Source organism: Pseudocercospora fijiensis, assembly GCF_000340215.1.
Source record: "Pseudocercospora fijiensis CIRAD86 unplaced genomic scaffold MYCFIscaffold_2, whole genome shotgun sequence".
NCBI lineage: Eukaryota > Fungi > Ascomycota > Dothideomycetes > Mycosphaerellales > Mycosphaerellaceae > Pseudocercospora > Pseudocercospora fijiensis.
This window is the reverse complement of record NW_006921533.1, coordinates 7,621,483-7,640,890: the sequence shown is the minus strand read 5'-3', so window position 1 is coordinate 7,640,890 and position 19,408 is coordinate 7,621,483. Positions and strand designations below refer to the sequence as shown.

The window sequence follows — 19,408 nt, the reverse complement described above, 5'->3', positions numbered from 1 at the left end:
CAGTACCTCGGGCATAAGCGTTAGAAGCTCGTGTTCCGAATCTAAAATATCAGAACTAGTTAGTATAAGATAAGGCGAGAGCGACGTGGTGGTGGTGGTGGTTATTTATCTTACACAACAGCGAAACCTCCTAGAAAAACCGCGAAAGTTTTCATCATCATCATCATCGTCGTTGTCGACATGCTTTGTGCGCTGCTTCCTGTTGTTTTAAAAAATATAAATGGACAGCGGGTTTTGTGGTATGGAGAGCAGTAGCCACGACGTTGAAATAGTTTTCGAGGCGAGTGGGATAGTAGGGGTTGCTTTCTGTATCCGTACTGCTTGTTGAGTCCTTTCTGTTGGTGGCTGGTGGTTGGACCATGGTGAGAAAGAAAAAGAATCAATGTCTGTGTCTGTTTGATATATGAGAGTTGATGTGGATGTGGTTGGAGAAGAAATGCGTTACGTGTCTGCCTACTTCATGCACTGTATATGAATTCGCATCCGACAGATTGTCACGAAATCACGGCTTTGGTGTACGGCATGACCATGTCAGGAGAGTCGGCAGATGGGACATGGGCTGATGTCCCGCTCGTGGTCGCATGCCGTCACGGTTGTGGAGCACCTGGGCGGCGCTTTCCGATGGAGATCTGCTGGGATGTCTGAAGATGTTCCATGTGGCGTGATTTGTTAGACGACACATCTCGGATCGATGCTTGAAGAATGGAGCGCGTGTGGGCTCATTGCGTGATATAAGCACGTTTCAAATAACAACAACATGGTCTGCTTCTTTAATACCTATCCCTTCTCTATCTCCACTCAGACCTCTAGTGGGAAGACACGAGAGCTGCATCCACGGAGCTTCCGAAAGGAGCCAGTCCCCTTCTATCACTCACCTCATCAACCCCCCATCATCCTCTCTAGGAAGCAAAAAAGGCAAAACCTCACACGACTTCCCATCCGGACAAACATTCTTCCTATCAAGATCTTTAAACAGAGGTCCATTCGGTCCAGAACTATACTGACACAAACCTTCAATCTCCAAAAAACACTTCTGTCTGGGATCTGACTCCGGATATCTATCGTCACCCCATTGACCATTGAAATAGAGCCAGTTCACGGGTGCATTATCGCTATACGGCGTGAAAGTGTTGGAAGAGGGGGTGTAGCTGTAATAATATGCCGAAAGAGTCGGGTCCCAAACTGGTCCTGCGTCGGAATGGTCTTCGACGGGTCCAGCGGGAAGATTGATGCCTGGGATTGTGTGGTCGTGAGTTCCTGTGGTGGCATAGTTGGCGTGAGTGCCGTTGGCGGAATATGTGATTGCTCGGCCAGTACTTGCGTACTTCTCTGTGGCCGAGTAGTCGAAAGCTTGACCTCCGGAATGCTGGCTGTAGTAGATTTGCGTGGGCTTGCTGTCTTCGAAGCGGATCATGTTGTGCTCCCAATCTCCGACGTGGTTGCCCACGTTGCCGACGGCTATGTAGTCTCCGCCGTAATCGAATGCGTAGAAGTAGAAGTAGAATACGTCTAATGTATTGTTGCCTTTGTCGACGGTGATGATGGCTGAACTGATGGCATTGTCAGTCTTGCCATTGCTGTCAGGCTTTACGCCGTAGAGGTATTGAGGTCGTGGGTCAGTGGTGGGATCGTAGATGGAGGTGAGATAGACATTCTTGCCATCGCTCGAGTTCGCAAGATTATTCAGATCATTGAGGTTGTCGAGTGTCAGCGTTGATGGTCCACTATCCGCGGAAGTCAAGTTTATGTATGCTTTTGTGTTTGCGAGCTGAGCTCCAATGTCGGAAGGAAAATAAGACTCCGCCGAGAAGAGGTGTACGATTGGTGCATATTTGGTTACATAGTCTGGCACGTCTGATGGTGCTGCTTGTCGTCGTTCGAACGGCACTGCGTGTGCGGTGAGCCCGAAAGCGAGAAGCAATGCTGCCAACATCGTGGCAAGCTGTATCGTGATTTGAGCAGCGACGAGATGGATGGAGCGCGGCTGCAATGTAGTCTATATGGCAACCTGAAGCTGGGCAGCAGTAAAAAGAGCGTACCAGATGTGCATACGAGCCTGAACGGCCGTAGCGACGCGCCGACACTCCTCCCACCTTATGTACATGAGTTCTCTGTACCAGCTGATCCACGACTACGCCATCAGGCACATCGTGCACCTTTTCGTGCACATGTTCCAGCCATGGTACACTCACTGCTCGATCGGCGCTTCTTAGCTTCTAAGTCAGTCGTCATTCAACGGCCGGGGATATGCCCAGAGAGTAGCCGTGATCTTCATGACTTCGAAAGTCAGATGGCGAGTGTGCGAAAGCTATGCATATATCGCAAGAGCCGAACGTGCAGCTTGCTGTCCATATAGATAGATAGTGTAGAAACGCGTGTCCAACGAGATCGCAAAGGTGCCTTGCTGTGAAGTGCAGTGTGCACATCACTTGGTGTGTTCGTCGATCCGGTGACGGTGATGTCGATCGAGGAGGTGCAGAGAGAGAATGAAGTCCGTCGACCACGCCGTTCGGTACGGTAATCTGGTTGGCTGCGGAGAGCTTCCACAAGCTCGGTCAGACGACACTTTCGGCATCGCGTACAGCGCGCCGGAGGAAGCTGATTCACGCATCAAGAACTGTCAACCGTGGTAGATGCGCGCTTCAAGATAATGCCAGGGAGTATAGTCTTGGAGGAATGACGCGCCTGGAGAAGTTGACAGTTTCCCGACTTCGACAGGAACCGAGCCGCGGCATTACCATACGAGATTGGACAATTAGCGAGTAAGTAGACGAGGAGTGTATCCAACACTCCCTCGATGGCATCGACACGTGCGCTGTACACTTTCAGCTCAAACGCCACGCACAAAAACACCCACGACCCACACTATTCCGCACGCTCTCCGTGTTGACTACTTTACACGTTCCGTCCCCAAGACAAAATCTGCGGCATTTAGATGACGAACTGCGCAGCAACGTCAGCATGAGAAGGCGACTATGAACGACGAAGATACTCACCGGAATGAACATGTACGGCACTCTCTTCTCGTACTCAATCCACGCGTCACCGTACTTTTCTCTACATCTCTGCACATCTCTGTACGCACGATGCACTATCATCAGGGCAAAGAAGACAGGGTAGAACCATGGAAAAGGGCTTGAGAATCCAGTGATAAGGCCCCAGTTCAGCGCAAACCACATGTCGGCGGTGTAGTGAATCTTGCGAGCATACTTGAACCAACCATCAACGAGGATGGAATCGCCAGTCTCGGTCTTGATCGACTGTGGGTTCTCCACATACTTCCATGGCAGCTGAGGGAAGGTCTTTCTGTGCTGGTGGTATCCTCTCTCCATGGAACGGAACATGTTCTTCTGGCTATTGCCGGTGTCCCACACCCAGTATGCGAAGAGGTAGGCGGCGTAGAGGAAGAACAGGACCGGCTTTGACCATTGGTACTCGGATGGATGATGGTTGGCCAGGTAGACAGTGCAATGGCAGTAGCTCAAAGGCACACCAGCCAAGTTCCAGAAGATGAGCATGAAACCCCACTTCTCGTAATACATGTCCCAGGTAGTGACGATCATTTCCTCTCCCTTACAGCAGGCGTTGGCATAGAGCCAATGAGCCATCAGGAGAAATCCGACCTCAGCAGTAACATATCCGTAGGTCTCGTACTGGCGGAAAGCTGCGGAAAGGGTAGTGAAGAAAAGGATGAACCATGGAAGGCGGACCTCGAAGAACATTTTGAAATCGAGCCAGGCAAACATGCGTGGGTTGAGCTCGGCGCCCATAAAGAAGTCATAGATGTGGTTGCCAGTCATGCGATGTTGGGCTCCACGAGCGAGAGCAGAGACGTAAGCGATGATGCTGACGATGAAGCCGGTGAAGATGGCGACTGACATGATGGGGCCAAACTCGTCGATCAAGGTGTACATTTTGAAAAGACCGGTGTAGTGCAGGAGCAGAGCGACGACGATGGAGAAATAGAAGCTGTACACGCCATTGCAGTAGTATGTAAGCTGCTTGCCGCCCTCGTGTGGCAGTGGCTTGCCCTTTGCGTAGACTCCAGGCATGAACAGGTAGAGGATGGCTTCAAAGACGAAGAAAGTCCAGTATATGGCCCAGGCCTTTGCATGCGGGAATGCGCCAGTGTATGCGAGATGAAAGAGATGCTTGGCAAATTGGGACCAGGACATGTTTGGCTCAGATGGGAACTTGCCGTCGTAGTAGGTAGCGCCTATCCACATGTACCACATGAGCAAGGGGAATCCAAGCATCATGGCCGATACGCCCAGTGTGCCTCCAAAGTCGTAGTGAGGATCATGGTCGATCTTTGGATCGGAGCCTTCAAGCCAGCCGTCAATGACTCTGGGCTTGAGCGAAGCATTCATGTGTCCCTTGGCATGTCCATTGGTATGTCCGTTGGCATGACCATTGGCCTTCCTCGCGTCGCCATCTGCACATGTGATGTTCTTTTGGGAGACAGCGGTGATTTCTTGTACGGGCGATGGAGAGCGATCGTCTGAAGAAGGGGCGCCAGATTTTCTCGTGGTGCGTCGTCGCGAGCCTGGAGTCTCGACGAAGCCGTCAGGGACCATGGATTTCCTGCACGGGCGGAGTGGTCAGCAAAGGCGAAAAGTTGTTTACATGTGATTTCTGGCCGTACCTGGGCGTTTTGCCGGTCGCGCTGCGCGTAACTCGTCGTTCGGACATGTTGACTCACCACGCAAACGCGCGCTGTATGTCCCAATCTCTACTAAGATATGGATATTCTAGAGTGAGTGATGAGTGCATGCGCATGCGAACAGTGCAGGCGTTGGCGCAAGGATGGTCGCACGTCGCACGATGTGTGCGTGTGCGGGATCTTGCCAATTTCAACGCGCATCCTATTATTTAGCTTTCTGCAAGCACAAGCACGTATCTCGCGCGTGCTAATTGGCTCGGAGTCCGCGGAGCGAAGTAGTGCATTTTATGTATGAACGCGCGCGACCGCGACCGCCTCCACCTCGAGCCTTGCGATCACACTGTCCAGTACGTACGGCATGATAGTAGTAGCGCAGTATCGACGACGACACACAGTCGCAATGCTTGGGCCGAGTCAACCAGCTCAAGCTACGCCAACATGGCAACAACAGTGAGCTGTTGTACACCCCGACAGCGGCATGTGCCTGCTCCTCTCCTGCAATGATATCACAGCTACTATTTTGCTGCTATTGGACTTGTGTAGCTCTCGCACCCATATCGCTTTCTCCTTTGCCACCAACACCCCCAAAATCGCTCTCTGGAAGTGGAAAGATGAAGCTGGACTCCGCAATTGCCAGTCTGCTCGGCCTTGACCCTAACAACGCCACCGTCTCCTCTGCTGGCGGAGGCGGCATGAGCTCAGCACGCACCAGCAAAATAACAGCCAAGCTGGAAGATGGGAAAACGAAGCAATTCTTCATGAAATCGGGCAAAGGCAAAGATGCTGACATCATGTTCACCGGCGAGCATGCTTCCCTCAATGCCATGCACGACGTTGTGCCAACGTTATGCCCCAAATCTTACGGTCATGGCAAGTTTGCTGATATGCCGAACACGTCTTTCCTGCTCACCGACTTCCTCGAACTTTCATCTCGCTTCTCCGGAAAGTCGTCATCTGGCATGTCATTAGCACAAAAGCTGGCCAAGCTTCACACCACGCCAGCTCCAGTGCCGGAGGGCTACGACAAGCCTCAATTTGGATTCCCAGCCACAACATGTTGCGGCGACACACCGCAGGACAACACTTACGAATCGTCCTGGGCAGACTTCTATGCCAATAGGCGTTTGCGCTTCATCATGGAGCAGTCCAGAAAATCAAATGGACCGGACAAGGAGCTCGAGCAGCTGATCGAAAACACCTGTACCAACGTCATTCCAAAACTCATCGGTGACGACCATCTGAATGGAGGCAAGCGCATCACACCGGTGGTTGTCCACGGCGATCTATGGTCTGGAAACGCGTCCACAGGAAAGCTTCCGGGAATGTCAGAGCCTGAAGAACTGGTATATGATTCAAGCGCCGTATACGGACACTCGGAATTTGAGCTTGGTGAGAAGCACACATTTAAGAGCCGTCCAATACTTGAGACTTTTGCTAACCTTCGAACTACCGCTGTAGGCATCATGAAGATGTTTGGCGGCTTCGGCGCATCGTTCTTGAAGGAATATCACGAGCTGGTGCCGAAGACAGAGCCTGTGGAAGAGTACGAGGATCGAGTGAAGTTGTACGAGCTCTATCATCACCTGAATCATCATGCTTTGTTTGGAGGCGGCTACAGAAGCGGCGCCGTGAGCATCATGAGAAGCTTGATTGGGAAGTATGGAGACAGGAGCGAGCTTTAGCGCACCAGCCGATTGTGTCAGAGTCCTCGTCACGCTTCGACAAGCAGCACTGGAGTCATGCCACATAATGCTGGAAAGAGGACTGCCTGGACGTGTGCAGCTATCACCGGAGATGTCGGTGGTCTCCTGCATTTAGACCCAACACGGGTCATGCATGATATCCTGATAGATCATCTAAACGCACGTTAGATGAACAACCCACAGCCCAGTCTTTGGCGATGCAAGCAGACAACGTGCAACGTGGGCAGGGAATGGATCAATTGCAGTATTTGGCGTCGGAATGACATTCGCTCCGCTTCCGTCGCGGTCTGGTTCACAAGATCTTCGAACAATACCCCAAACAACATCTAGAGCAGCGAGCACCTTCGCTGCTGCTGTTCCGTCCAACTCAGTAAATGAAGCTAGTGGTAAGGCCCGCCACACGTCAGCAACAGGATTGCTTACTGGACTCGCGCGCTTCCATGGCTTTGCAAATATTATCGCAATAATGGATGCTGCATTCATTCGCGTCGATAAGTCGATACGTGCTGTAGGAGCACGTTTGTCGTTGCTCCAATCCCAAGGATGCGCGTTCTCGTAGCGGGCCCTGAGCCTTAAAAGCCGCGAAAATAGAGCTGATATGAATCCTATATGGGGACTGCTCGAGTTTCTCCGCTTCGCTTGACCTCGGCCATGTCCCACGCAGCTGATTCTCGCTCACCTTTCGCAGGATTCAAGACGACGAAGTGAACTGGAACCAATCATGCAATCATGCATGAGCTGAAAAGTCACCCCGAACGCCGCTGGTTTCTCGGTTCGCAGCTACCCTGTTACATGTGCAAGCGAAGGATTGCCATGTGTTACGACCTGGGGAGCACCGACTTTTTATTAGCCTCCGAGCTGTAGATAAAGAAGGTGCGACACGAGATTGCTGGCAGCCTTCCCTCGTTCGCACGCGAGAAAGTGTTACAAGTCATCATCAAATCTCGTGCAAGTGAGCGGGTTTCACAGCGAACGACACTTTCGAAGCCATCGACCCTTCCTCCCTTCCAAATCCTTCCGACATCACTCCCTCTTCAAGTCAGCCATCTGAAATCTGGAAAGAATGAGGGTCATCATCGTCGGTGGTGGAATTGCTGGACTGACATTCGCCAATGCTCTCGAGAAAGCCGGCATTGATTTCGTTCTTCTCGAAGCCAGACCTCTTCTTGATCCTCAGGTTGGCGCGTCGATTGGACTTGGACCCAATGCGCTCAGGATCTACGACCAATTTGGAGCTGCTCAAGAGATCATTGATCAGACAACCCCACTGACTTGGACAGTGGGACATGGACGAGACGGTAAAAGAATTGCGCCTCCAGCAGCAGTCTTCCGGCTTCTCGAACCACGACTGGGATATGGCTTCAGCTTCCTTGACCGACAACTTGTACTTCGAGCGGCAGCAAACACGATCAAACAACAAGAAAGGCTCCTACTCAACAAGCGCTTGGCCTCCATCGACCACTTCGACTCTGGCGTCAAGGTCCATTGTGAAGATGGGACTTCATATTCGGGCGACATCGTCGTTGGTTGTGACGGCGTCAACAGCAAAGTCCGATCCGAGATGTGGCGAATTGCCGCCCAAGAAGATGCCACCTTCTTCACACACGAAGAGAAAACGAGACTTGGGGCAGAGTTCACCTGCTTATTCGGCATAAGTCATCACGTGTCGGGTTTTGACCACGAAGGTCAGGCATGGCAGACGTACGACAAAGGCAAGTCATTTCTCCTGATTACTGGGAAAGACTGCCGACTTTACTGGTTCTACTTTCAGAAGATGGACAAGCTGTACAAAGTCAGTGATGCAGACTTTCCACGATTCACCAAGAAAGATGCCGAAGATGTAGCAGCGCAGACGAAACACCGCAAATGCCATGAATGGGCGACGTTTGGCGATATCTGGGACAAGCGGATCAGCTACACGCTTGTTCCGATGGAAGAAGCTCTGTTTGACAAGTGGTCTTGGGGACGTATCGCCACCATTGGCGACAATGCTCACAAGATGACTGCGAATCATGGACAAGCGGGGAACAACGCCGTTGAGTCGGCTGCTGCCCTCGCCAATCAGGTGAAGAGACTGCATGATGCGGGAAGCAACGATGTCGGGTCCATCACTCGCGCCTTCCATGCGTGGCGAGATAAACGGCGTGTGCGCGTCGAAGGCACATGCAAGGAAGCCGCATTGGTGTGCAGAATGCAGTCGCTGGACAACTTCATGGCGTACGTCTTCGAGTTCTGGATGGTCCCGCTGCTCTCTGACATCGTCATCAACATGCAAACGGACAACATTCGGGGCGCTGAACTGCTTGAGTGGCTCCCTGTTCCCGAACGTTCGATGAGCGGCAACATGCCTTTCAACCAGTACCAAGGCGTCGGCAAGAAAGAGAGCCTCCTCTTCCGCGCACTGAAAGCAAGCCCACTGCTGCTGCTCTCTGCTTTCGTCGCCCATCACACGGGCGGTCACAGTCTTGATCGGCACATGTTGCAACTACTCCAGCCTACAAGGACACGTGATGATGCATGGTGCGCAGCTTTCCTCTTCATGACCAATGAATCACTCCTATACTCCATCTGGCTCATCGAAAACCATCGTCGCGCGAACCGCGTGGCTCCAGCGCGTCTCGCATGGCTTTTCGGCATTTTCGCTTCGACATTCGGCTTCGGAGTCATCACACCCATCTGGTTCTTCTTCCACTACATCTTCTCGGCAATCGAGCACTACGCTGCCGGAGACATGAGATTGACAGACTTGGCGTACACGAGGACCATCATGCCCGTTAGGATCGGGTTCGTGATCCTACCTCTGATGCTCAAATATCTCGCATTCGACATACCCATTGCTCCGGATGTCTGGTATTGGATGTGGGTATTTTCTGTCCTTTCCATTACAGCCATTCAGACTACTTTGGCGAAGACTGGGATCAGTAAGGACACGATGCAACATGATGCACTTCATAACTGCTTGGCCGACCTTCCGACACTGCGCTTGGGCATGTATACGATGGCACTGAGCTCGACCGTCGCTTGGATCCTTCCTAAATTCGTCATCACCAGTCATGCTGCATCGGACACGGACGACCTCCTCTACTTCAATCGTATCGGCACGTCTGCTTCATCCGTCCTCTGGCTCTCGATGCTGTTCCTGGACCTGTATCAAGCTGGAATGCTACAAATCAACATGATGTGTCTCGCAGTGATGGGAGGTTGTGCAGCGGCTGGCGTGCCGATTCCAGCACTTGTCGCGGTTGGCTTCGCGTGGCGCGAACAGATTCTCGCGACCAAGCGTGCAAGATTTTCCATCACCAAGGACAAATTCTCTGGGAAGTCAGTGCTGGAGGTTGAGCCCGAAGCCATCGCTCAGCCAGTATCGGCGCACCCAAAAGTACCCATTACCTCCAATGGACACGTGGAACAGTCGGCCAATGGCTCCGCGAAGGGAAGTTTTCGTCAAATGTGAGGAGAGGAGTACGGTGATGATGATTGGAAAAAAAACAAGAACCAGATTTTCTACGATAGCTAGCTATCACATACATCTCCTCTTTCACTGAAAATGAAAGCTGTGATGATGATGACTCTTTGATGATGCACGATAGAACACTTCCCATACATCTCCTGTATGTACTGTACAACCCACCAAAATTACGCTTGCTTTCTCTGTTATTGATCCGTCTGTCCACTCATCTATCCCCTCTGACTGGCACATACCACCAGTGCTGACTGACCTCTTACAAAGCAAAAGCAGCCCCAAGAGCCAAAGCAGCCACACTCATAAACAAAACCGGCTGCGCCCCACCACTCGCAGCACCTTCCTGACTATCGCTCGAATTCCCCGAACTCGTACTCGAGAAATCCGCATCCTGCGCCTCAGTCGTAGAAACTCCATCACTAAGATCCGGCTTCGTCTCCGAAGGCGTTCCATGCCACTGCGACCCATCACCCTCCAGCCCGGGTCCCTCACCGGCTCCATCCTCAAAGTACTTCTTCGCACCGGTTGGCATTTCCGGGAGGAGAGTAGTACTCACTTGCCACTCGTCTGTTTCCGGAGGACAAGCGGGTACGGTGCGAGTCTTGCGTGCTCCGCCATCACCTTCCGGGACAGGAGTGTTTTCATAAGCGGTTTTCAAACGGGAGAAATCTTCGTTCGGGACGATTTGGCCCTTGGACATTTGTACTAATCCGTAGCCGTTGGCTTCCAAGGTGTATTCGTAGGCGAGACCTCCCGAGTAGGCGATTGTCATGTTTGTGGAGTATAAGGCGGAGACTTCGTTCCAGTCGCGACGGTTGGTTATGCAGCCGAATTCGGAGAGGAAGAGGGGGAGGGAGTAGTTTTTGTAGGTTTGCACTTTTTTGTCCCAGCCCGATTGCGTGAAGGAGGAGGGGTCGCACCAGGAGTAGTCGTTGAAGGCGAAGAAGTCGGAACGCGCGATTGCGTCTTCTCCGCAGGCGAAGTAGAGGGCTTGGGATTCGATGTTTTCGGCGATGTCGGCGGAGGAGTAGCCGACTGGGATTTCACGCGAGGCTTGGGCGCGGATGTAGTTTTTGATGTCGCGGGTTACGGCTTTGACGTAGGGGGCGGCGTTGGTGTTGTTGTTGGCGTTGATGACTTCGTTGGCGGAGAAGAAGAGGAGGAGGTTGTCTGGGTGAGTGTCAGTCAGTGATGGAGAGTGTAATGGGAGGGTATTTTTAGACTTACTGTATCCGGCAAAGGCATCAACGGTAGCGAAGACAGATTGAAGGTAGACATCGTTGTATGACGTGTGCAGTGAGCTGACAGACTTGCGGTTGAGCGAGTATTCTGGTGTGTTGACATCGAGAGCGAGGTAGATGCCTGCGTCATCGAGCAACTTCATAGCCTCGTCGTGGTTCTTGCTGTTGTCGATGGTGTAGATTCGGATGGTGTTGATTCCCAACTCCTTGAAGCGTTTGACGTCGTTTCGGAATGTGTCCATGTCCATCATTGGGTCTGCAGCATCTGCAGCTCCACCGGGCTGGTAGGCCACACCACGAACGTAAAATCGGTCGCCATTGTCCTTCCAGAAAGCATTGCCTTCACTCTTGATAGTCGGCAGGCTACCGGATTGACGAGCAATGATTCTGGCGCTGACTGCAGATGCCAGCGACGCGACTGCCAGAGCCGCGGTGCCGATTGTGCCCTTCATGGTTGGTGTTGTGCTCGTGTCGATTCGTGGGTATTGCAGCGAGTGACTCTGAGTAAGGTAGTAAAGAAACAACGAACGTTAAAATGGCGTAAAGGGCAAAGAAGGCAGAGGAAAGGCAAGGACGCAGTCAGGAAAGCAAGATACCGCGTGTGGCCCCATTCTTCTTATTTGGGTGAGCGTGATCGCCAAGTCCCAAGAGATCCAAGAGGCATGGCAGGAGTACTGAAACGAGCTGCTCCAAGTCGAATGGCTGGGCGCGGCGCATTCGTCAACATATCAGAACCAAGCTTCCGCGTGCATCAGAGACGCGACGAGCAACTCTCTCTTTCTATCTCCAGACCTCTTTTGCTACACTGCATTTCACGGCTGGACTCGTCCTTCGATATACCAAGTCGGTGAGCTTTTGACTCTGGCGAAGGTGGTGTCGTCGTCGGTGGAAGTTATGAGCATCTCGGCGGCAGGTGCATCTCGGCAGCAAAGGATGGCCGTGGCGTGCCCTCTGTCTGACGCTGACGTTGAGCTGTGCCGCTGCTCTGCGCGCTACAGCGTTTGTGCAGTGTTCGTTCGTGTATCGCATGTAGGAGACGGAGGCTTGGTTTCTTCGGCAAAGCGAAGCAGTGGAGGTCGGCGCAAATGAGGTCTTGGCGATCGGCGGCAGGGGTATGCTCGGCAGTGGCAAAGTGGGCGCTTTCTTTTTCAACCACTGCTCCATTTCGGTCTCCCACTGACTGCAACAACACCATCGATCATGTTTGCTCTCGCCTCATTGTTTGAGTGGTGCCCGTCCGCTCGGCATGACACTCGTCTCGAATTGCACCGCGTTGGAGAGGCTTATCAGGCGATGGAATGGCAAGCAAACTATGTCCTGCATTGTGCTTCGGGCACCACCCATCAACCAAGGGAAAGCAAACCGTCCCTCCGGAGTATCGGCATGTACATTGTTGACATAAACATACGCAGTCGTCTCCTTTGAGCTGTACGGAAGCCTCGTTTAACCTTCTCGAGCAGCTCATGACGCTTGATCTGCTCCTCCAATATCACAAGAATACGCAGGCGATAGAGGACCTATCCAAGATCGATGTACAAGTCGAAGCACAAGGCGAGAGGTGAGTAGTGAGAGGAGTAAGCTAAGCTTCCTTCTTTCACTTCTACTGTCGTAGTAGGCTATAGACTCGCTATTCGCAGTGTGGCGCATATACATATTATATCCGACGTCTATAGGCCACTTGGTAATTTTGGCATCGGCTATGTGATTAACTTCAACCTTGATCCCCTTAACCGCCTCCGTGGGTAAGTCCGAAGAACTGCTGTATAAGAGAATCCTCGTTTTCAACTTTTGCCGGTGAACCCCGACAGCCAACGAGTTAATCAAGGGGATGGCATGCATGTTCAACAACAAGCTTCACTTCATTCCGTACAGGCCTTCACCTTGCAAGACTCCTGTCAAGCCAAGGCTCCGGAACAGCGCTACTGTACCGTACCGTATTCTCAGCACGCCAGGGCCAGGCGTCCTTGATGGCACACCTACCGGTATTCTAGATCAGTAGGAGTGAGAAGGAACGACTGCTCACACCCGTTTCGCTGCGTCTCGACTTCCACATCATCCGAGATGCTGTCGCGTGGCCTGGCCGATGCGAACACTTGAACCTAGTTTATTCTATGCCTTCCTGACTTTGATCACCACAAGCAATCCGGCTTCCCTTTCCCTTTCCAGCCTTTCGACATGAAGCGAGAAGTCTCTGCAAATTTGCCAACGTCTCGGCGAGACTTCGTGCCTCAAGATTTCTGGTGTCGTTAGAACCAGCCAATTGGGGCATCTGCCATGTTTCGAGCCGCCCTGGGATCCCTAGTCCACGGTTATGCGAAGCCTTCCGCGATCAAAGATGCGCCGTGACGAACCTTTCTGCCGGTGCGGTGCTCATGCGAACCTTCCTTGAGCGGCGAATGTTTCGTATCATACCGGTATCATGGTATCATACCGCACACAATGCACGGCAGATGGCAGACGGCAGACGGCAGACGGCCAGTTGCAACATGACCTCTAGAGTCCACACGGCTCATCATCCTCAGTGAATCTCTCCACCGACTTGCATGAACCGTGCCTGGAGCCACTGGTGGACATGGAAAAGCATCCCTGCCAGGAACGTGTATTCTGGTTGTTGCTTTCCAGTTGCGGCAACGTGCTAGGCCACCATTGACTTCACATGCTCAGGGGGCCAACAATGTTGCCACTACTCTTGTCCTTGCTCGATCATCCAGTTGGGGAGAGTCAATCATATGTATAGAACAAACACCCCTAGGTATCTGCTTCCAGACATTAGTTCCGCGTTCAAACATCACGACATGCCTCGCTGTTCGCTTGCCGCTTGCTGAAACCTGGAGCACTGCACAATAATGGTCATCGACCTCGGTATCCTGTGATTCTGTCTGCTTCATCACTGCAACGATTAGCTTCTCCTGCACTCGGCAAAATGGTGGCGAAGTCATTGGAGGAACTACAGTACGAGCTTCTGTCAGCGCCACACTATCATGCACACAACAAACGCCTCATTTCTGCACGAAACACCAACGCTCCGACATGCGACACCACGATCGAGGAAAAAGTCCTGTTTCCTAGCTACTCCACAGACATTGGTCCCATCTCCACCGACAACATTCTAGCCGTTCTCCGAGACCAGCTATGCAACAACACAGCATGCAACGCGCCGATCGGCATCAAGTCTGGTGCCATGGTCGTTGCCAAAGATGACGAATACAGCAAATGTGAAATCTCGATCGGCTTGACAGATGGCGTGGAAGCATATGCATACCGGCAAGGCAGCCCCGAGGGACATGCCAAAGACGAATGCACACAGAGCTTCAACAGCATGATCCAAATCATCCAGGGTCAAGTAAAAGAATGCTATCTTGTCGGGTATGCCGTTTCATCAACACCCATACTCGTAAAGTCCAGCTAATGACATTCATACACTAGATCCCAACAAAACCACGTCTACCAAGCCGGTTTCCGCGCCTTAAACGCCCACAACGCCAGCGCCCTGCACATCTCCCAGGGCAAAATCATCCAAGACACCCTCGCGTCAGACACCAAAGTGCCAGAAAGCAACTCAACCTCACAATACCACGACTCCGTCTTCAACGAGAAAAGTTCCCCCGACTCCAAAACTCCCATCTATGTCGGCTCCGTCATAGGCGTCATCGCCTTAATCGTCATCACCGTCACAAGCGTCTGCTGCTACAGAAAGAAGAAAGCCAAGAAGAACAAGCGCCGCCAGAGAAGCGGCAGTCAAGGTAAGAAGAAGAGAGCGACGAATATGAGTAGTACTCTTGTCGGTTCGGAGTCGGGAAGGAGTTGGAGGGCTGCTGAACAGGTCTGAATTGTATCCTTCTTCTCCCTTCAGTCTTCTGAATATATACAGATTTGGTTTTGTTTTTTTTTCTCTGTATTTCAGGCGAGGCATTTGTGTTGTGGTGGCGTTGGTTAGGGTTTATTATATCCGCTGATGTTTTATTTTTCTCGTCAGCAGGTGCCGGCGGCGTTGAGCTTTCGGGTTCGCGAATTCGGCGGATCGAGGCTTGGATTCATACCAATACGGCCACTAGCAACAGCATGACGAGGAGTAGATAGAGTATAAGTTCTGCTGGAAAACTTTTTCGCACTTTTTATGAGATGCTTTTGAAAATTTTTTGATGCTTTTGGTAATATACCTAGGTATTAATTTGATGACTACGGTGAGGAGAGAGAGAGAGAGAGATGACTGTGTTATGGATGGGGGCTTAAGGATGGCTTTTTATGATATATGTCTGTTTCAGCGAAGCGTGTGATACTAATTTTTAACTTTTAATGCGTAATGTATAGCAGCAGCATATTTGTGCTGACAGAGGCGAGGGACAGGACACAGGGGAGGGAACGAACGGAGGTGATGATAGGCGGGCGTCATATGAGCAGTGAGCTCTGCTGCTGAAAAGAGTGATCAGCGCTGCAGAGCGTTGTCCTCCTCGCCAGCTGCTTCTTCTACATCATTCACGAATTCAGTGTACATTTTCCGTCTCTCTTCCGGGGTGCGACTCTGACTATGTGCTGCTTTCAAGGTGATTGCCAAGTTTTTAAGTTTCCTCTGAATCTTGGCAGGTATACGCTCAAGCTTCAGACGCAAACTTCCTGCTCATCGTCGCCATCGCGCTTTCGAGTTCTTCGATTCGAGCGTGGAGTTTCTCTTTTTCGAGGCTGAGCTTTCGTAGGTGTTGGAGTATACCGCCGGAAGAATCTTGTGAGCCGAAGGGAGATACGCCGCGGAGTTGGACGTCTGTAGATGCTGAAGCTTCATTTGCTTCGTTGATATGTGGATGAACTCCTTGCAATGCTTGAGGACCTGCTTTCACAACAAGAACTTGGTCTGAAACCAGCGGTTGAAGGTTGCTCGTCGTCACTTCGGATGTCGTCTGGCTCATGGAAGCTGATTTGACGGTCGCAGAGTCGTCTGACTTTGTGATACCAGAGGACCGGAGATGTCTTCGTGAAATGTTGGAGGAAAAGAAGCATCCCATGGGAAGGAGTCAAAGCCCACGTTGTAGCCCTGTTGACTTGCCATCGCTGTCGGTGTGGACACAGGGATGCCGTTCTCGAGAGACATTACACGTCCTAGGCCCATGCGTTCTTGCGACCATTGTCCCGGACACTGTGATCCTGTTGTGCATGGCGAGGCTGTGTCCGATTCGAGGTCATGCTTAATTCCTTTTGGCGTTGAAGGATATTTGAAACACAGGCAAGAGCCTGGCTGAGGGTGGAAGAGTTTGGATTTTTGTACAATATCATCAAGCCCCGTTACCACTGCGGCATCAGGCTTGGAATTTCCTTTAGATCCCTCTAGCAGCGCCTCCGGCAGAGCGATGAGCAGCCGAGCCAATGCAACCCTTTGCTCCTTCGATGCACATGTACATACTATACAATGGTCTCGCGACCTTTTCCTTACACGCTCGCACTCTCGCCCAGTGACCAGAGCACACTCTCATATACACCAAACATGATCGCCGCACTCGGTACGACTCTCAGCATATGCGGCACCAGGCCTCCATACAAGCTCGCCATGCCTTCTTCCCGGAAGACAGTGACAAAACAAGACCAGAGTCCAGTATACTTCACCCTCCCGCTAGCATCGACCGGCGCCTGTCGTAATCTTGTCCTCACAACCTCATGCGGATACGTGATGAGTGCAGCAACAAACTTGGCCCCACCAGCAGCAGTCAACTTCCCCGTCCACGCCACAGTCTTATCCCACACATTTGGTGTCCTCCCACTCGCCGCCAAGTCCTCTTCCCTCCTCTTCAAACTACCCTTCGCCTGCTCATAAAGCACCCACTGCAGCGTACTTTCACTCACACCAAGATAACTCGCTGTCAACCCTCGATACAATCCCTTGATGCCCTCATGTCTCACAGTCTTCACAATGCAATCCACAGCGTTCTTGTACTGCCTCCCCACCCCTCCAGGCCCAGCATTCTGTTTATCAAGCTGTAACCTCGTTTTCACCAACCAAATCGGATTCGTAGCAGTACCCGTGATCATCCCCGCAGTGGCTGCGGCCAATAAATGTACACCCGCACTCTCCTTTCCCCCAAAGAACATCTCAGAGTACACCCGCTTCCCATTTCCATACGCCCAGAAATTGATCGCGCGCGCGGGTACCACGCCTATGAGATTCGGTCCCAGTCCCTTGAACAACGCTCTCCAACCCTCGATCTTTGGGATTGAAGCAAGGATTTGCCCTGTCTCGGAAATATGTAGCCATGAAGCACGTAACGGAGACATTTGCGAGGGCGGAGGTATCCCTTTGGCGATTCTTCGGGCCGAGAGTTCGTTTTGATAGAACGTGGATTGTAGGCGGGTTTTCAAGACGTCTAAGGGTGATGTGAGCGTTGCTGCTGTCATGCCTCCCATACCGCCGGCGACGAAGTGCGCCCATGGTCGGCGTTCTCTGAGGGGAGGTTGTGCTATCGCGATTCCATCTTCGCGGCTTTGGAGGTCTGCTTGCCCGAGTTCGCGGCTTTGAGGGAAAGGTGGAGGGGGAGATATCGTGCTGGCGTGAGAAGGCACGCTTGATGTGGCAGAAGTTGCGACCATGCGATCGGTAGGCGTGGGATCTTCGTCGTGGTGTTGGCCGTTTGCTGGAGTTGTAGGCTTTTATGGCTGGCTATCGCGTCGAGAATATATAACGAGTGGTAGATGCTAGGTCTCATGCGCTTTTCTTCGACGAAAACGCGATTTTGGTCGATTTCGATGCTCCCAGCCAATCGCATCGCTTTCCGGCCGAGCAGCGATCTCGGGAGTGCTGAACGTCACGATTGCTTGGTCGATACTGTACCACGGCAACATTCACTCATTTACTTCCACCTGTGCATATTGCTTCGACAGGAAGCTGCAATGTTCGCACCTACGCCATGCCGCCTGGCAGGCATGCCTGGATTCTGGAAACGTTCCATGGACGAATTCAAACGCCAGGCCAAGATCGCCGTCAAGATGGAGGGCCTCCACGTTCCTACAAAACCATATCCATTGAGCAAATTCGAGCAGCCGGCCTCAGTCGATCAATGCAAAGTCATGTGCGATAGCGATGTGGGAGGCTTCAGCAAGGCAAGCTTGACGTTCGTGGGCGGAGCACCACACAGCGAGAAGTTGCCGGGTGCCGCAGCAGAAGAAGAGGGCGACAAGGCGGGAGCTTTGGTGGAAGCACGAGAACCGGCACATGCACTTTTCAAGGGCACAATATCGACAGAGCTGCCGCCCAACAAGCCGAATATTCAAAGATCAGGATATGCTGGATGGCGCACGAGAGACCGAGGATTCTCGTTGTTCGGCAAGCTACTATGGGACTTGTCACCATACGCTTTCCTTTCGCTGCGGATACGAAGTGATGGGAGAAAGTACTTTGTCAACTTTCAGACGGAGTCGATCGTACCTACAGATCTGCACCAGCATCTATTGCCTAGTTATACACCCGGCCAGTGGGAGACTGTGACGATCCCATTTAGTGCTTTTGTAAGAACCAACTACGGCCAGGTCGTGGAACCGCAGCGAGAAATGATGAGCACAAAGGTGCGCAGTGTTGGGATCAGCTTGATCGACCGAGTACCTGGACCCTTTGAGCTTGCTATTGCAGATGTTTATGCCACCAACAGGCCGCCTGCCAGAGAGGTCGGCCGTGAACACAGCGGGTTCGAGCTTGGCGATGAGCCTGAGGAGCAGAGGGGTATCATGGATGAGATTGAGCCTAGACCGAAGAAGGGAGAGCCGGAAAGGATCCTCATATAAGTCCAGCAGTATATCGGGCACCACTGGAATATGACACAGTAGGCTTGCGCGTCGAATTTGCTGGAAAGAATTTCCCAGGCCCGACTCGTCGCTATTGCCAGTGCTGAGCATGTCCGTGCGTCTAATACTCTTTGATGACCACGCGATCGAGGTTACAGATACGGGATATCTTTAGATGCTCCTTTACAACGCTGCTGGGCACGAGATGGCAAGCACAAACGTGCGGAGTCTTTTTAGAAGCCTCTCTAGTCCCGCCGACACCTTCCATCTGTCATGACTAGGCCATATCTCAACAATGCTATGGCAGAGCTACAACTCTACCGAACACACCTGCTTGCCAAATGGCTCAATGCTCTCCTTGTTCTTGCCGACCGAACATCGAACAATAGACTTAAGGCTGTCTCGCAGTAGAACGGACGTTGACCGAGACATAGCTCAAGTAAACTGCTGTTGCGTGTGCCGGAAGTGATCAAATCTGAGACCTATTGCAGTCTTCAATATGTCTTGCCCTCGCAAGACCTTCGATGAGTGAAGCAGACTAGTTTGCGTCTGGCAGCTATCCACACCATAAATGCTG

The 19,408-nt window shown here is 52.0% G+C and overlaps 8 protein-coding genes across 8 annotated transcripts; 4 read left to right on the top strand and 4 right to left on the bottom strand.

Moving 5' to 3' along the window:
• Positions 1 to 811: 811 nt before the first annotated feature.
• MYCFIDRAFT_151930 (uncharacterized protein) lies at positions 812 to 1,933 on the bottom strand (the record flags this gene model as incomplete). The annotated part of the gene is made up of 1 exon (XM_007925852.1): positions 812 to 1,933. One exon carries the CDS (start codon positions 1,931 to 1,933, stop codon positions 872 to 874), a length of 1,062 nt encoding a protein of 353 aa, XP_007924043.1. The 3' UTR covers positions 812 to 871.
• An 892-nt stretch (positions 1,934 to 2,825) lies between these two features.
• On the bottom strand, positions 2,826 to 4,692 carry MYCFIDRAFT_30104 (sterol reductase/lamin B receptor; the record flags this gene model as incomplete). Its single annotated transcript, XM_007924175.1, has 2 exons — positions 2,826 to 4,584; positions 4,646 to 4,692. 2 exons carry the CDS (start codon positions 4,690 to 4,692, stop codon positions 2,826 to 2,828), a joined length of 1,806 nt encoding a protein of 601 aa, XP_007922366.1.
• Positions 4,693 to 5,274: 582 nt separating this feature from the next.
• Positions 5,275 to 6,345, top strand: MYCFIDRAFT_30675 (uncharacterized protein; the record flags this gene model as incomplete). Its single annotated transcript, XM_007924195.1, has 2 exons — positions 5,275 to 6,052; positions 6,122 to 6,345. The coding sequence occupies 2 exons, from the start codon at positions 5,275 to 5,277 to the stop codon at positions 6,343 to 6,345; spliced, it is 1,002 nt and encodes a 333-aa protein (XP_007922386.1).
• Positions 6,346 to 7,379: 1,034 nt separating this feature from the next.
• Positions 7,380 to 9,820, top strand: MYCFIDRAFT_151927 (uncharacterized protein; the record flags this gene model as incomplete). Its single annotated transcript, XM_007925851.1, has 1 exon — positions 7,380 to 9,820. Exon 1 carries the CDS (start codon positions 7,430 to 7,432, stop codon positions 9,818 to 9,820), a length of 2,391 nt encoding a protein of 796 aa, XP_007924042.1. The 5' UTR covers positions 7,380 to 7,429.
• A 224-nt stretch (positions 9,821 to 10,044) lies between these two features.
• Positions 10,045 to 11,522, bottom strand: MYCFIDRAFT_186956 (glycoside hydrolase family 72 protein; the record flags this gene model as incomplete). The annotated part of the gene is made up of 3 exons (XM_007925850.1): positions 10,045 to 10,085; positions 10,205 to 10,999; positions 11,057 to 11,522. The coding sequence occupies 3 exons, from the start codon at positions 11,520 to 11,522 to the stop codon at positions 10,045 to 10,047; spliced, it is 1,302 nt and encodes a 433-aa protein (XP_007924041.1).
• A 2,336-nt stretch (positions 11,523 to 13,858) lies between these two features.
• Positions 13,859 to 15,167, top strand: MYCFIDRAFT_210647 (uncharacterized protein). Its single transcript, XM_007925849.1, has 2 exons — positions 13,859 to 14,436; positions 14,497 to 15,167. Exons 1-2 carry the CDS (start codon positions 13,994 to 13,996, stop codon positions 14,897 to 14,899), a joined length of 846 nt encoding a protein of 281 aa, XP_007924040.1. The 5' UTR covers positions 13,859 to 13,993; the 3' UTR covers positions 14,900 to 15,167.
• A 1,324-nt stretch (positions 15,168 to 16,491) lies between these two features.
• Positions 16,492 to 17,643, bottom strand: MYCFIDRAFT_77269 (uncharacterized protein; the record flags this gene model as incomplete). The annotated part of the gene is made up of 1 exon (XM_007924567.1): positions 16,492 to 17,643. The coding sequence occupies one exon, from the start codon at positions 17,641 to 17,643 to the stop codon at positions 16,492 to 16,494; it is 1,152 nt and encodes a 383-aa protein (XP_007922758.1).
• A 333-nt stretch (positions 17,644 to 17,976) lies between these two features.
• Positions 17,977 to 19,254, top strand: MYCFIDRAFT_77270 (uncharacterized protein; the record flags this gene model as incomplete). The annotated part of the gene is made up of 2 exons (XM_007924568.1): positions 17,977 to 18,714; positions 19,243 to 19,254. 2 exons carry the CDS (start codon positions 17,977 to 17,979, stop codon positions 19,252 to 19,254), a joined length of 750 nt encoding a protein of 249 aa, XP_007922759.1.
• Positions 19,255 to 19,408: the final 154 nt, after the last annotated feature.